This window comes from Salvelinus fontinalis, chromosome 22, assembly GCF_029448725.1.
Source record: "Salvelinus fontinalis isolate EN_2023a chromosome 22, ASM2944872v1, whole genome shotgun sequence".
In the NCBI taxonomy this organism is placed as follows: domain Eukaryota; kingdom Metazoa; phylum Chordata; class Actinopteri; order Salmoniformes; family Salmonidae; genus Salvelinus; species Salvelinus fontinalis.
Genome location: NC_074686.1, coordinates 19,427,175 through 19,444,230, shown reverse-complemented (window position 1 = coordinate 19,444,230; position 17,056 = coordinate 19,427,175). Strand labels below are relative to the sequence as shown.

The 17,056-nt window shown below is 43.8% G+C and overlaps 1 protein-coding gene across 7 annotated transcripts; it reads right to left on the bottom strand.

Moving 5' to 3' along the window:
- Window positions 1-275: 275 nt before the first annotated feature.
- Window positions 276-15,833, bottom strand: LOC129819992 (dysbindin-like). 7 transcript variants are annotated; one of them, XM_055876765.1, is made up of 7 exons: window positions 15,475-15,833; window positions 11,218-11,444; window positions 10,669-10,742; window positions 9,979-10,110; window positions 2,638-2,841; window positions 883-1,017; window positions 276-774 (listed from the first exon to the last, which is right to left on the bottom strand). In XM_055876765.1, exons 4-7 carry the CDS (start codon window positions 10,004-10,006, stop codon window positions 512-514), a joined length of 630 nt encoding a protein of 209 aa, XP_055732740.1. In that variant the 5' UTR covers window positions 10,007-10,110; window positions 10,669-10,742; window positions 11,218-11,444; window positions 15,475-15,833; the 3' UTR covers window positions 276-511. The 7 variants fall into 7 exon arrangements, with proteins under 7 accessions (XP_055732740.1, XP_055732743.1, XP_055732738.1 ...); XM_055876768.1 differs by having other exon boundaries at window positions 9,979-10,098; XM_055876763.1 differs by having other exon boundaries at window positions 9,979-10,742.
- Between the last annotated feature and the right edge of the window lie 1,223 nt (window positions 15,834-17,056).

Below are 17,056 nucleotides of genomic sequence, written 5' to 3'. Positions count from 1 at the left end.
GGCCGTGCTGGCGAGTCAAGCAACTGTATGATATGATTCTATATAACCATGTTATGAAAACATATGCAGGTGTGTGCAATGGCCTCTAGCAAAGAAAATAAACCGTGAATGTACGTAGCGCGCGGCGGCGCCGGTCGGCTGTCCCTGTGTTCAAAGGGTTCAGGCTGGGTTATAAATCAACAGACTAGTGGAGCGGTACTATGAAACAGGGTTGTTCTATTCCAGATTAATTTCATTCTGAAATAGCACTAAGGGATCAGTATGAGAAATGGCAGTACAAGTGGGTGAAATGTTTATTACCAATTCAAGAGATTTGGGGGGGAATAATACTGTAACCACACAATGTCCAACGTGGAATTATTTCTTTACAAAACGGATGAAAATACAGTGAACATAAATGATGCATCTCTTCCATGCATCCAGTGCATAGCAACCAGTCCTCGCAGGGGTTTGGGCCGTTCAGTGTCTTCACTTCTACCCTGGCCCTTACGTGGCCTGTGAGCTGCTGTCCTCAGTGTTTAAGTGTCTGGTTTCTGGGTGGGGGCAGTGGCTGGAGCAGTGGCCTCCCTGCTAGGCCTGTGTTGGGGGGAACCTCTATCTCGTATGATTGCACCCTGACAGGACAGTGGATGCGGTCCTCCCTACCCCCTTCATCCTCCCTGGCCTCAGTGTCCTGGCTGTCAGTGGAGGAGAGGGAGGACAGCTTGTGTCTTAGCTCAGCCTGGGTGGGAACCTGCAGTGTGATCTCTGTGGTTATTGACTCCACGTCTGGACCTGGGAGACAGAGGGAAGTTTTGTGCAGTGCCCAAGAACTAATCAAAGTATGAAGTTGCTGTTTACTGTGCATGTTTGTTTACAAATGTATGTGTGTCTGTGTCATACCCAGCATGGGCGAGGCAACGCTGTTGTCCTCTCCCCCAGAGTGGAGGAAGACGTCAAGGCTCTCATGGTCGACCATGTTCATCAGGTCCATCTGCTCCAGCATGTCTACATTCACCTCCATGGATGAAAAGCTGCCTATTGGCCCTGATCAGCAAGACACAGGTGTTAGTCACCAACGCATACAGAACTTCACCAAGAATGCAACGGCAAGGGGCTGAGTCCAGGAAGAGCCTTAAAGCCTTTTTGTTTTAAAACTCAAAGAAATAAAAAGCCAAAATCATTTACTGCTTTTGGCAAATATTTATATTTGAACCCACAAAATCTTGCATGCTAGCTAACTGACTATTCTTCTGGGTGTGAAAGTGACTAAATCTGAATGAACAGAAACCGCAGATTCAGCGCCTACTCACCACAACCCCCCCCCCCCAAACACAACCTTCAAGAAATCATGTTCCATCAAAAGAGCTGATCTTCACCTGAATAATTGTTTTAATAAATCCTCACTGACTTACCAGAAACCCTGAAATTGTTCTAGGTTGATGTCTGTAGGGTTCTATCATGTCTAAATTGATTCCAGCCTGGTGTCTGTGGTTCTATCATGTCTAAATTGATTCCAGCCTGGTGTCTGTGGTTCTATCATGTCTAAATTGATTCCAGCCTGGTGTCTGTAGGGTTCTATCATGTCTAAATTGATTCCAGCCTGGTGTCTGTGGTTCTATCATGTCTAAATTGATTCCAGCCTGGTGTCTGTGGTTCTATCATGTCTAAATTGATTCCAGCCTGGTGTCTGTGGTTCTATCATGTCTAAATTGATTCCAGCCTGGTGTCTGTGGTTCTATCATGTCTAAATTGATTCCAGCCTGGTGTCTGTGGTTCTATCATGTCTAAATTGATTCCAGCCTGGTGTCTGTAGGGTTCTATCATGTCTAAATTGATTCCAGCCTGGTGTCTGTGGTTCTATCATGTCTAAATTGATTCCAGCCTGGTGTCTGTGGTTCTATCATGTCTAAATTGATTCCAGCCTGGTGTCTGTGGTTCTATCATGTCTAAATTGATTCCAGCCTGGTGTCTGTGGTTCAATCCTGTTTTAAATTATTCCAGGAGGTGTCTATGGTTCTATCCTGTTTTAAATTATTCCAGGCGGTGTCTGTTCAATGTCCTGGATTCATCACCTTGCAGGAACAGTACCTGTTGTAATACCTGTGTTAAGATCACGTGGTGTACGCATTACAAACACACAGTGCACTGTGAAGGATGATTGACAGCTGAGGCGGCATACCTCAAGGATACGAGGAGAGCAGGGCAGGAACGCAGGTTGGGGCAGAGTAAAGAGAGAGGGAACTGTTATTAGCCAGCCACGCACACACATGCACGCACACACAAATGGTGTTTTTCCAATGAGACTTACTCCCACACCAGTGGGTCGCCAGTGTTTTATCTTAATGTAAGCTGTTGTTTTTCCATCGAGTGTGACACTAAAGACTTGTGGTGAGCAAAATCAACAATGTCTGCATCATTCAAATCTGTTGTTTTGTGAGAAGGTGCAGGTCCTCCGGAGCCATGGCCCAGTGTAAAACAGATTCCGGCCCATGTAGATCGAAACAAAAAAGTCTGAACCTTTTGGGTAAAACACTGGGGTAAATCCTTATTGGAAATGTACCAGTACACACACACACACACACACACACACACAATCTGTCACTGTGACCATACTTCTCCATTGAAGATGATAAGGCGTTAAGGTGGGTCTCTCACCTCTCCTCTCAGCGATCTGCAGGTAGCCGGTGGACAGGTACTGATCCATGTCTTGCTGGAATGCCTCTTCAAAGAACTTCTGCCTCTCCTTCAGATTCACCAGGGCAGGCTCCACCTCCTTCAGCTTAAACTGGCTAGACTCCACCTCCTTTGGCTTCACCTGAGGAGGCTCCTCCTCGTTCACCTGGGGTAGCACCTTATCCGCTACACAGGGCCGAGATATTTACATTTTTCATTTAAATGTCCAATGCAGCCATTTTTTATCTCACTAGCAAATCATTTCTGGGTAAAAATGAAGTACCTTTCTGTGATTTTATTTTCAATAAAAATTGTCAAAAATAAACAAAAATAGCTTCTTAGCAAAAAACAATTTCTCGAACAATTTCTCAAACAAGAATTTTGCTAGGACTTTCCAGGAGAGGTCTGAGTGGGGAGGGGGAAAGTGAAAGCTAGCTGTTATTGGCAGAGAGGTTTGGAACTGATTTGTATAGGTCTAGTCACCAGGCAGGCCAAAACTCCATCCCACCAAAACAGGCAAACATTTCAGGCGGTCTTTTCAAACAGCTCATACATTGAAAGGGCATTATCATAATTTTCTCAATTTCACAGTGTTATTCCAACCTCATATTATGGAAATATATATATAAAGCACAAGAAAATCAAGTTTTTGCCTGCACTGAGCTTTTAACAGCTAAACTCAAATAACAATGAATGATTACCGGCATTGATTACAGGTGGTTACTAGCGTGCATTACAGGTGTGTACAGCATCCCATATACATTATTGTAGCTCTGTTGCATGAAATAATTTGATACAAAATGCTGTGATATCAGTTGCCCTAGAGCTTGAGCCTTTGAAAACCAACTAACTGTGTCTGAATGATGACAGAGCCTACTGACCATCTCTGTCTGTCTCGATGATGACAGAGCCTACTGACCATCTCTGTCTGTCTGGATGATGACAGAGCCTACTGACCATCTCTGTCTGTCTGGATGATGACAGAGCCTACTGACCATCTCTGTCTGTCTGGATGATGACAGAGCCTACTGACCATCTCTGCCTGTCTCGATGATGACAGAGCCTACTGACCATCTCTGTCTGTCTGGATGATGACAGAGCCTACTGACCATCTCTGCCTGTCTCGATGATGACAGAGCCTACTGACCATCTCTGTCTGTCTGGATGATGACAGAGCCTACTGACCATCTCTGTCTGTCTGGATGATGACAGAGCCTACTGACCATCTCTATCTGTCTGGATGATGACAGAGCCTACTGACCATCTCTATCTGTCTGGATGATGACAGAGCCTACTGACCATCTCTGTCTGCCTGGATGATGACAGAGCCTACTGACCATCTCTGTCTGTCTGGATGATGACAGAGCCTACTGACCATCTCTATCTGTCTGGATGATGACAGAGCCTACTGACCATCTCTATCTGTCTGGATGATGACAGAGCCTACTGACCATCTCTGTCTGTCTGGATGATGACAGAGCCTACTGACCATCTCTATCTGTCTGGATGATGACAGAGCCTACTGACCATCTCTATCTGTCTGGATGATGACAGAGCCTACTGACCATCTCTGTCTGTCTGGATGATGACAGAGACTACTGACCATCTCTGTCTGTCTGGATGATGACAGAGCCTACTGACCATCTCTGTCTGCCTGGATGATGACAGAGCCTACTGACCATCTCTGTCTGTCTGGATGATGACAGAGCCTACTGACCATCTCTGTCTGTCTGGATGATGACAGAGCCTATTGACCATCTCTGTCTGCCTGGATGATGACAGAGCCTACTGACCATCTCTGTCTGTCTGGATGATGACAGAGCCTACTGACCATCTCTGTCTGTCTGGATGATGACAGAGCCCACTGACCATCTCTATCTGTCTGGATGATGACAGAGCCTACTGACCATCTCTGCCTGTCTGGATGATGACAGAGCCTACTGACCATCTCTGTCTGTCTGGATGATGACAGAGCCTACTGACCATCTCTGTCTGTCTGGATGATGACAGAGCCTACTGACCATCTCTGTCTGTCTGGATGATGACAGAGCCTGGAGAGTTAGACGACACAGTGTCACTTCAGCTAACTGTTTCTCTCAGACGGGGAGAGTCTGTTATATAAGAACGATCTAAGTCACGAAAGGAAGAGAGACTGGGATAGATAGAGTGGGAGAAAGAGAAAGAAAGAGAGCAGGTACAGTTGACGTCCCCAATATCAGCAGCTGTCCCCAGTCTCTCCCCCTTTCTTTCTTTAGCTTCCCCTCTTTCTCTCCATCACTCACTGTTTCCCTTCCACTCTTTCTCTCCATCACTCACTGTTGCCCTTCCACTCTTTATCTCCATCACTCACTGTTGCCCTTCCACTCTTTATCTCCATCACTCACTGTTGCCCTTCCACTCTTTATCTCCATCACTCACTGTTGCCCTTCCACTCTTTCTCTCCATCACTCACTGTTGCCCTTCCACTCTTTATCTCCATCACTCACTGTTGCCCTTCCACTCTTTATCTCCATCACTCACTGTTGCCCTTCCACTCTTTATCGCCATCACTCACTGTTGCCCCTCCACTCTTTATCTCCATCACTCACTGTTGCCCTTCCACTCTTTCTCTCCATCACTCACTGTTGCCCTTCCACTCTTTATCTCCATCACTCACTGTTGCCCTTCCACTCTTTATCTCCATCACTCACTGTTTCCCTTCCACTCTTTATCTCCATCACTCACTGTTGCCCTTCCACTCTTTATCTCCATCACTCACTGTTGCCCTTCCACTCTTTATCTCCATCACTCACTGTTGCCCTTCCACTCTTTATCTCCATCACTCACTGTTTCCCTTCCACTCTTTATCTCCATCACTCACTGTTGCCCTTCCACTCTTTATCTCCATCACTCACTGTTGCCCTTCCACTCTTTATCTCCATCACTCACTGTTGCCCTTCCACTCTTTATCTCCATCACTCACTGTTTCCCTTCCACTCTTTCTCTCCATCACTCACTGTTTCCCTTCCACTCTTTCTCTCCATCACTCACTGTTTTCCTTCCACTCTTTTTCTCCATCACTCACTATTGCCCTTCCACTCTTTATCTCCATCACTCACTGTTGCCTTTCCACTCTTTATCTTTGTATGTGTGCTGCTGAGTGTGGTTGGTGTGTGTGTACAGTATTTGAGTGTCTGTGATTTTTTTATTTGCGAGTGTGTTTGTGTGCCTGTGTACGTGCATATGTGTGTGTGTGTGTGTTGTGCTTTGTTTGAGGATGAATTAAAGGTAATGGGGTTCCTAAGGGACTCCAGTGTGTTTCATTGATGTGGTTAGTTGGCTTCGACTTTGTTAACCCTGAGAAATTAAGATATTCTGCCCTTGTAGAATGTGTCTCCACTCGACTTGACATAGTAAAATTGCGCATGTTGTAAAAATGAAATGAGTCATATATACTGTGCCAAGATGATTCTGTTTTCGTCCCTCCCTCCCTCCCTCCCTCCCTCCCTCCCTCCCTCCCTCCCTCCCTCCCTCCCTCCCTCTACCACACCTGTTGTCTCGACCTCTGAATGCTTGGCTATGAAAGCCAACTGATATTTACTCTTGAGGTAGTGACCTGTTGCACCCTCTACAACCACTGTGATTTTTTATCTATGAACATTTTAACATCTTGAAGAACGATCTGGCCTTAATGGCCATGTACTCTTATAATCTCCCCCCGGCACAGCCAGAACAGGATTGGCCACCCTTCAGAGCCTGGCTCCTCTTTAGGTTTTTTTCTAGGTTCCTTTCTTCTATATCTGCATTGCTTGCTTGCTGTTTTGGGGTTTTCGCCTGAGTTTCTGTATAAGCACTTTGTGAGAATCTGCTGATGAAAAAAGGGCTTAATAAATACTTTTGATTGATTGCTTATGTATCTGCATACAAAAATATTTGTATGTTATCTGATGAAGAAATCTGTATTTATAGACATTACTATTCCATCCAAACATATTCCAACCACACCAATAAACAGATGTGTGGGTATTACTACATAACAACTCTTAATGGGTTGTAATCAGAATGGATGACCAAGGTTCACTTACAAAGCACACAGTTCATTCGGAAAGTATTTAGACCCCTTGAATTTTTACACATTTTGTTATGTTAAAGCCTTATTCTAAAATGTATTAAATAGTTTTTTGCCCTCATCAGTCTACACACAATACCCCATAATGACACAGAAAAAACAGGTTTTTAGAAAGGTTTGCAAATAAAGAAAAAAGAAATGGGAATATTACTCAGTACTTTGTTGAGGCACCTTTGGCAGAGATTACAGCCTCAAGTCTTAGGTGTGACGCTACAAGCTTGGCACACCTATATTTGGGGAGCTTCTCCCAATTTTCTCTGCAGATCCTCTCAAGCTCTGTCAGGTTGAATGGGGAGCGCCGCAGCACAGCTATTTTCAGGTCTCTCCAGAGATGTTCGATCAGGTTCATGTCCGGGCTCTGGCTGGGCCACTCAAAGACAGTCAGAGACTTGTCCGGAAGCCACTCCTGCGTTGTCTTGGCTGTGTGCTTAGGGTCGCTGTCCTGTTGGAAGGTGAACCTTCGCCCCAGTCTGAGGTCCTGAGCGCTCTGGAGCAGATTTTCATCAATGATCTCATTGTACTTTGCGTCATTTATCTTTCCTTTGATCCTGACCAGTCCCTGCCACTGAAAAACATCCCACAGCATGATGCTGCCACCACCATGCTTCACCGTAGGGATGGTGCCAGGTTTCCCCCAGATGTGACGCTTGGCATTCTGGCCAATGAGCTAAATTTTGGTTTCATCAGACCAGAAAATTTTGTTTCTCATGGTCTGAGAGTCTTTAGGTACCTTTTGGAAAACTCCAAGCGGGCTGTCATGTGCCTTTTACTGAGGACTGGCTTCCGTCTAGCCACTCGACCATAAAGACCTGATTGGTGGAGTGCTGCGGAGATGTTTGTACTTCTGGGTTCTTCCATCTCCACAGAGGAACTCTGGAGCTCTGTCAGAGTGACCATCTGGTTCTTGGTCACTTCCCTGACCAAGGCCTTTCTTCCCAATTGCTCAGTTTGGCCGGGAGGCTAACTCTAGGAAGAGTCTTGGTGGTTCCAAATTTCTTCAATTTAAGAATGATGGAGGCCACTGTGTTCTTGGGGACCTTCAATGCAGCAGACATTTTTGAGTACCCTTCCCCAGATCTGTGCCTCAACACAATCCGGTCTCAGAGCTCTACAGGAAATTCCTTTGACCTCATGGCTTGGTTTTTGCTCTGACTTGCACTGTCAACTGTGGGACCTTATATAGACAGGTGTGTGCTTTTCCAAATCATGTCCAATCAATTAAATGTAATTGTAGAAACAAGGATGATCAATGGAAACAGGATGCACCTGATCTCAATTTCGAGTCTCACAGCAAACGGTCTGAATATATATATATTTTTTTTACATTTGCAAACATCTCTAAAAACCTGTTTTCGCTTTGTCATGATGGGGTATTGTGTGTAGATTGAGGGAAAACCTTGATTTAATCAATTTTAGAATAAGGCTGTAATGTAACAAAATATGGAAAAGCCAATGGGTCTGAATACTTTCCGAAGGCACTGTATAGGCAGTAAAATTATATTAGTATTCTGTGAGAAGGTTTTGGCTGGGCCTCTATGAAACTGAACATCATTATCTGATTGCAGGTCTCCATTTAGAGTGTTGCCAGATTACACAATCGAGCTGTCTCATCCAGCCCAATAGTGGAAAGTAGGCTAATGCAAGCACATCCCACCACAGAGACAACAGATTAGCAATAAACACCATTCACGAGGACACATCACTCACAATACAGAACAATGCTGTCAATTTCCCTCCCTTATTCATCTGAAACGCATCAGCTCAAATTATTGTCTATTATTAGAGTTTTAAAAATGCATATAAATAATGCATATAATTTGGTTCTTGTAAACTCATCATCTTAAAGGATTGTCTACTCTGAAATGAATTTGTTTATGCATGGTTAAAAATAAGATGTACTAGTGGCCTGATGAACCTCACATTCTTGACAGTTGTAGCAGTGCATTTATGCAATGTTACTTTTAGATTGCAGGTATCTTTCTCACAAGCGTTCAGATTTCCAGCAAGGCAGTAGCCAACATGAAAATAACTTACGCTGTTAATAGTAAAGGATCAGTAAGCAGTAGTGGAGAGTTAGAAGTAAAGGATCAGTAAGCAGTAGTGGAGAGTTAGAAGTAAAAGATCAGTAAGCAGTAGTGGAGAGTTAGAAGTAAAAGATCAGTAAGTAGTAGTGGAGAGTTAGAAGTAAAGGATCAGTAAGCAGTAGTGGAGAGTTAGAAGTAAAATATCAGTAAGTAGTAGTGGAGAGTTAGAAGTAAAGGATCAGTAAGCAGTAGTGGAGAGTTAGAAGTAAAGGATCAGTAAGCAGTAGTGGAGAGTTAGAAGTAAAAGATCAGTAAGTAGTAGTGGAGAGTTAGAAGTAAAAGATCAGTAAGCAGTAGTGGAGAGTTAGAAGTAAAGGATCAGTAAGCAGTAGTGGAGAGTTAGAAGTAAAGGATCAGTAAGCAGTAGTGGAGAGTTAGAAGTAAAGGATCAGTAAGCAGTAGTGGAGAGTTAGAAGTAAAAGATCAGTAAGTAGTAGTGGAGAGTTCGTATGGGTTAGGGTTAGTGATTGAGGCTAGAGTTGAACTGGGATGTGGACATAAAGCTTGGGTTAAGGTTCGGGTCATGGTCTAGGCTTGGGTTAAACTGGGATGTGGGCATGAAGCTACTGTAGGGCTAGGGTTGTGGTTGAGACAAGCGTTAGGGTTAAACTGGGATGTGGGCATGAAGCTACTGTAGGGTTAGGGTTGTGGTTGAGACAAGCGTTAGAGTTAAACCGGGATGTGGACATGAAGCTAGGGTTAAGGGTTGTGGTTGAGACTAGGGTTAGGGTTGAACGGGGATGTGGACATGAAGCTAGTGTTAGGATTAGGCTAAAGGTTATGGTTAGGGTTAGGTTTGAAGCTAGGGTTAAATTGTGATGTGGATATGAAGCTAGGTTTAAGATTAGGGATAGCAACATGCTCATCTGTGCTTGTCTGGCACACAGGATTAATTACATTCATGTATCGAGCGCCTCATGACAAAGTGAACTGATGGTGAGCTGCTCATGACAAAGTGAACTGATTAATGACAGTGAGGGGGGCGCCAGAACGACAAGACCACTCTGTCTTTGTTTTCTTTGTTTAATAGCTTCATTTGCATCCAGCGAACATGTGCTATAATGATTATGGCAAAGCAAACACACACACACACACACACATACACAGAGGAGTTTCCATTACAGTACTCACGGGAACACAGTGCCCAGGCTATCTGCATTCTACTTTGGTTTGTGCAGACAAGAAAAGCGTAGGAGTGGGAACCTGGGGGCAAACTGAGTCACTCTACTGCTGTCAGGCCCACTCAACATCCTAGAGAGAGAGCTGGCAGAGTCAAACAACAACGCTATATTAGAGCATTAAGCATTATATCTACCAAACACTATATATATTAGAGCACTGACCGTTATATCTACCAATAACTATATCTATTAGAGCACTAACCATTATATCTACCAAGAACTATATCTATTAGAGCACTAACCATTATATCTACCAAGAACTATATCTGTTAGAGCACTAACCATTATATCTACCAAGAACTATATCTATTAGAACACTAAGCATTATATCTACCAAGAACTATATCTATTAGAACACTAAGCATTATATCTACCAAGCACTATACCTATTAGAGCACTAAGCATTCACTGCCATGAAACTATCTAATGTTCATTTTGAACCGCTTACTCACTTCATTGCTGGAACTGTCAATGTTCTATGTCAGCACACTAATTTAAACCAATGAGGCAACTGTTAACCAATTGTGGCTTATTCCTGTGACCAACACATGTATTTTCATAGCCTCCAGTGATGGTTTATCTCATAGTAACTCCTATTTTAAACACATTTATGGACATGAACAGATTGTGCAAGATGGACCTCTTCCTCCTCCTTCTTCTCCTCCTCCTCCTTCTTGCAGCATTCTCAAGTCCGATGGACAATCAGCACTAACCCTGAGTGGGAGAGAGAACCATGAGTAGGGAACATCACTGCCAAATCAGCAAGTAACCAAGCAACCAGTACAAAGTAGTACCACACAGTACACCACTGGTAATAATCCACTGTTTCCAACTTCTTAGCCTGTTAAAACTCCTTGCAATGCAACACATTCCAATGTGTCACCTTCTCCTAAGTAAGCATTTCACTGTTAGTTTATGCCTGTTGTTTACGAAGCATGTGACAAATTTGATTTGACTTGATCTTTCCTGACTGACCCAATACCTATCTGGCTGCGTTTACACAGGCAGCCCAATTCTGATATTTTTGCCCAGTAAGAACATTTTACATCAGATCTTTTCCAAAGCTAAACTGATTGGTCAAAATACCAATTAGTGAAAAAATATCAGAATTGGGCTGCTTGGAAGGGCCTCCCTAGTGGCGCAGCGGCCTAAGGCACTGCATCACAGTGCTTGAGGTGTCACTACAGACCCGGGTTCGATCCTGGGCTGTGTTGCTGCCGGCTGTGACCAGGAGACCCATGTGGCAGTGCACAATTGTCCAGGTTAGGGGAGGGTTTGGCCGGCCGTGATGTCCTTGCTCTAGCAACTCCTGTGGCAGGCTGGGTGCATGCATGCTGACACGGTCACCAGTTTTCATTGCCGCGGCTGGTTAAGCGAGCAGTGTGTCAAGCCTCAGCCTCTGTGTGAGTCTCCTCCCTAACCAAGCAGACAGTAGATTAGAGCTTTTCTGTGTATGAATATTCCAAAACCTTGCACATGGTTTTTCAGATGGTACTTTACTTAGTTTCACTGGGGAAAAAAGCTCACAAGTTATGCTATATCATCTCTGGAGAGCCCTGTTGAAGCAAGAGGCAATATGGTTCTACAACAGTCTTTTAGAAGATTATCAATGATAGATCAGATGATGTCATGTCTCTCGTGTACAGATATACAGTTGAAGTTGGAAGTTTACATACACCTTAGCCAAATACATTTAAACTCTGTTTTTCACAATTCCTGACATTTAATCCGAGTAAAAATTCCTTATTTTTGGTCAGTTAGGATCAGCACTTAATTTTAAGAATGTGAGATGTCAGAATACTAGTAGAGAGAATGATTTATTACAGCTTTTATTTCTTTCATCACATTCCCAGTGGGTCAGAAGTTTACATACACTCAATTAGTATTTGGTAGCATTGCCTTTAAATTGTTTAACTTGGGTCAAACGTGTCGGGTAGCCTTCCACAAGCTTCCCACAATAAGTTGGGTGAATTTTGGCCCATTCCTCCTGACAGAGCTGGTGTAACATAGTCAGGTTTGTAGGCCTCCTTGCTCGCACACGATTTTTCAGTTCTGCCCACAGATTTTCTATGGGATTGAGGTCAGGGCTTTGTGATGGCCACTCCAATACCTTGACTTTGTTGTCCTTAAGAATTTTGCCACAACTTTGGAAGAATGCTTGGGGTCATTGTCTATTTGGAAGACCCATTTGCGACCAAGCTTTAACGTCCTGACTGATGTCTTGAGATGTTGCTTCATTATATCCACATCATGTTACCTCATGATGCCATCTATTTTGTGAAGTGCACCAGTCCCTCCTGCAGCAAAGAACCCCCAAAACATGATGCTGCCACCCCCGTGCTTCAAGGTTGAGATGGTGTTCTTCGGCTTGCAAGCCTCCCCCTTTTTCCTCCAAACATAACGATGGTCATTATGGTCAAACAGTTCTAATTTTGTTCATCAGACCAGAGGAGATTTCTACAAAAAGTACGATCTTTGTCCCCATGTGCAGTTGTAAACTGTAGTCTGGCTTTTTTATGGCGGTTTTGGAGCAGTGGCTTCTTCCTTGCTGAGCGGCCTTTCAGGTTATGTCGATATAGGACTCGTTTTACTGTGGGTATAGATAGTTTTGTACCGGTTTCCTCCAGCATCTTCACAAGGACCTTTGCTGTTGTTCTGGGATTGATTTGCACTTTTCTCACCAAAGTATGTTCATCTCTAGGAGACAGAACACGTCTCCTTCCTGAGTGGTATGACAGCTGCGTGGTCCCATGGTGTTTATACTTGCATACTATTGTTTGCACAGATGAACGTGGTACCTTCAGGCGTTTGGAAATTGCTCCCAAGGATGAAGCAGACTTGTGGAGGTCTACAATTATTTTTTTCAAGGTCTTGGCTGATTTCTTTTGATTTTCCCATGATATCAAGAGGCACTGAGTTTGAAGGTAGGCCTTTAAATACATCCACAGGTACACCTCCAATTGACTCAAATGATGTCAATTAGCCTATCAGAAGCTTCTAAAGCCATGACATCATTTTCTGGAATTTTCCAAGCTGTTTAAAGGCACAGTCAACTTAGTGTATGTAAACTTCTGACCCACTGGAATTGTGATTATGTGAAATAATCTGTCTGTTAACAATTGTTGGAAAGATTACTTGTGTCATGCACAAAGTAGATGTCCTAACTGACTTGCCAATACTATAGTTTGTTAACAAGAAATTTGTGGAGTGGTTGAAAAACGAGTTTTAATGACTCCATCCTAAGTGTATGTAAACTTCTGACTTCAATTGTATGTGTGCATAACTGGTACCATAGAATCTATTGGGAAGGAATGGGATGCGTGAGATAACGAGAAGCAGTAGTTTTGTCCTTTTGTTGGTTGTCACTGGTTATTTGGAAAAATCACGATTTTGCAGGTGTTGGTATCTTTCGAATTTCGTAAGGGGAGGGGACATTAACTTGCAAAGAGAGAGGGCGGAGCTGCTTGTTTTCTGGTTCCGCTCCTCATTCTAGCATCTTTTCATCTCTTCTCTTCACACGTATCGACCCAGAACTTAATCAAGCAGCTGACCAATTACGTGGGACTTTATTTCTGGGTTAACCAAGACTAACCCAGTGTACAGTATACATCTCTAACCCTAACCCAGTGTAGACATTGTGCCAACCCAGTATAGACATCATGCTATTCGCCAGGTGTGGCAACATCTGTCAAATAGGCTAAAATACTCCAGACTGCAGTAACTCATTAGATAACATTTCCTCGTTTTACAAGCCTTGTTAGGACTTCCGATACCAACAAGGATAGTAAAAACCAAACCACACACACACACATACACACAAGAGCGCATGCAACACGCACACACAACCACACTGTAAACAATGCTTTGGGGGCAACCTTTAATTACTTCAATATACAGTTGCTTCTTCTTTCATTTTCTCTCTTTGGCTTTGCTAATGTTGTTGCTTCCCTCTGGCTTTCATTATAGAGGGCTATTCAGAGCCACCAGCTAATGTTCCCTCTCCTCTACAGCACTGTTATTGTGAAGCTTTTTAATAGATTACAGATACCAATGTTCAATGTCCTGTCCTTTCTTCCTGTCCTGTCCTATACTGCCCAGTCCTACCTCCGTCCTGTCCCATCTTTTTCCTGTCCTGTCCTATCTCCGTCCTGTCCCATATTTTTCCTGTCCTGTCCTACCTCCGTCCTGTCCCATATTTGTCCTGTCCTGTCCTACCACCGTCCTGTCCCATATTTTTCCTGTCCTGTCCTACCTCCGTCCTGTCCCATATTTTTCCTGTCCTGTCCTACCTCCGTCCTGTCCCATCATTTTCCTGTCCTGTCCTACCTCCGTCCTGTCCCATCTTTTTCCTGTCCTGTCCTACCTCCGTCCTGTCCCATCTTTTTCCTGTCCTGTCCTACCTCCGTCCTGTCCCATCTTTTTCCTGTCCTGTCCTTTCTTAACTCTGTCCTGTCACATCTCTTTCCTAAACACTGTCAAACCATCCCATCGAAATCATCCAATATTCTGCTTTCAAGATGTGTGGCTGTGTTAACAGACCATGGAACATGAATGTCCTGAGACATACAAAGGGGATGGATCGATGGGTCGGTGGATGGATGGATTGAAGGGGATAGGGAGGAGGGAGTTGAACACGGTGGAGGAGGGAGTGGTGGAGGAGGGGGGTGGATGTATGGAAGGAGATGCGGTGGAGGAGGGGGATGGATGGATGGATAGATGGAAGGGCAGAAGGAGAAGGGAAGTGGGGGGTTCAATAATAATGAAAGCAATAAAAAGCTTTCATTCTCTCATCGTGTGTGTGTGTGTGTGTGTGTGTGTGTGTGTGTGTGTGTGTGTGTGTGTGTGTGTGTGTGTGTGTGTGTGTGTGTGTGTGTGTGTGTGTGAGCACGCCCACACTGAGCTGTCACATCACCCATCAATCACTGGTAGCTACAGCACCAATAATTTCCATCCCAGACGTTTTGTTATTCATTAATAACATACGTATCTTAGTATTACTGTATGTGTTCAGTTGTGGTTGAAGGCTTGCATCTTATCCACTTCACTCAAAATGTTTGACATCAAATAATGTTGATATGAATTCCATACACGTTTGAAACGAAATCCAACCCATTTAGAGATCTACCTCCACCAAAAAATTACTACATTTTTGTGACAACTGTGACCATTATCAAAGTTCAGATAAAAAATTGAAAAGAAAACCAGATTTTAAAAAAGGCTACCAGGAAAAAGAAGAAGCATTCCTACAAATATTACAACTATCTAATAATCATGCATGGATCAACATCTGCTAGTCCACCATACATTAGCATGTAGACATTATGACACAAACAATAAACAATAAAGAAATAAACCAATGCAAGCGGGTGTCAGTACCATAGACATATAATTAGAGCGCTGTATTATATGCATAGATACTGTACGTATATCTATGGTGGGTACCTACAGTTATTCCTCTGTCTTCCATCCATGGATCCTGGAGAAGAAGACATCCCAGCGGTGTTGTAGATCAGAGCCAGAGGAAAGGGAGAGAAGGGCAGGATGGGCTGAGGACAGGGTGAGGCGGCAAAGAGAGGCGATGTTACCAACTCTCAATTACAACACCGTCTGTCTCCCTCTGCCGCTCATCCTAAGAGGCTGCTTAAACCACTATCTCACACACACAGTCATGCACATATGCAGTATTATACACACACACTCTCACACACAGAAGTACGGCAGCAACGTTCTCCCCCACACTGGCTGTCTGAAAGTGTCGAGCTGCTGCCTGCAGGCTGAATGATCTGGCTGTGGAGACAGAGCACGGCTAGGAGCTGGGGATGGACCAATCTCACGGCTAGGAGTTGGGAATGGACCAATCACACGGCTAGGAGCTGGGAATGTACCAGTCACTCAGCTAAGAGCTGTGAATGTACCAATCACACAGCTAAGAGCTGAGAATGTACCAACTACATGGCTAAGAGCTGGGAATTTACCAACTACATGGCAAGAGCTAGGAATGTACCAATCACACGGCTAATAGCTGGGAATGTACCAATCACATGGCTAAGAGCTGGGAATGTACCAATCACATGGCTAAGAGCTAGGAATGTACCAATCACATGGCTAAGAGCTGGGAATGTACCAATCACACGGCTAATAGCTGGGAATGTACCAATCACATGGCTAAGAGCTGGGAATGTACCAATCACACGGCTAATAGCTGGGAATGTACCAATCACATGGCTAAGAGCTGGGAATGTACCAATCACATGGCTAAGAGCTGGAAATGTACCAATCACATGGCTAAGAGCTAGGAATGTACCAATCACATGGCTAAGAGCTGGGAATGTACCATTAGCCACAGTCATAGAGCTCCGATAGGAGCCGGGAGAAGCAAAGAGAGGCAAAAAGTGTGAGTGTGTGCGTTTGTGCATGTGTAAAACAGAGAGAGGAGGAGTAAGATAACCTCTGATATGATGTGTTGTTATCATTTACATCTGGCTGGACAATAATCCAAATTCATTGAACCTCATAACAAAAATCAGCCCTTCTTCTTCACTCCTCCCTCTTCTATTAGGGCCCAATTCAGATTTAGGAAACGTACGCCTTTCCTGTGCACGCATTTCCTACTCACTTCTCAGTAGTTGGTATTCAGACTTACAGGACCAGTCAAACGTTTGGACACACCTACTCATTCAAGGGTTTTTCTTTATTGTTACTATATTCTACGTTGTAGAATAATAGTGAAGCTATTAAAACAATGAAATAACACATATGGAATCATGTAGTAACCCAAAAAATATATTTTAGATATTAGATTCTTCAAAGTTGCCACCCTTTTCCTTGATGACAGCTTTGCACATTCTTGGTATGCTCTCAACCAGCTTCACCTGGAATGCTTTCCAACAGTCTTAAAGGAGTTCCCACATATGCTGAGCACATGTTGGCTGCTTCACTCCGAAACCATCTCAATTGGGTTGAGATCGGGTGATTGTGGAGGCCAGGTCATCTGATGCAGCACTCCATCACTCCCCTTCTTGGTCGTT

What these genes read in the sequence shown, in the direction of transcription:
- LOC129819992 (XM_055876762.1), bottom strand. Translation starts at nt 15,520, where the DNA reads ATGTCTTCTTCTCCAGGATCCATGGATGGAAGACAGAGGAATAACT. An exon ending in TGGAAGACAGAGGAATAACT is followed by an intron (nt 2,842 to 15,474) that starts GTAGGTACCCAC and finishes GGCCCTGTGTAG; the next exon opens with CGGATAAGGTGCTACCCCAG. An exon ending in GCAGATCGCTGAGAGGAGAG is followed by an intron (nt 1,018 to 2,637) that starts GTGAGAGACCCA and finishes CAGGGCCAATAG; the next exon opens with GCAGCTTTTCATCCATGGAG.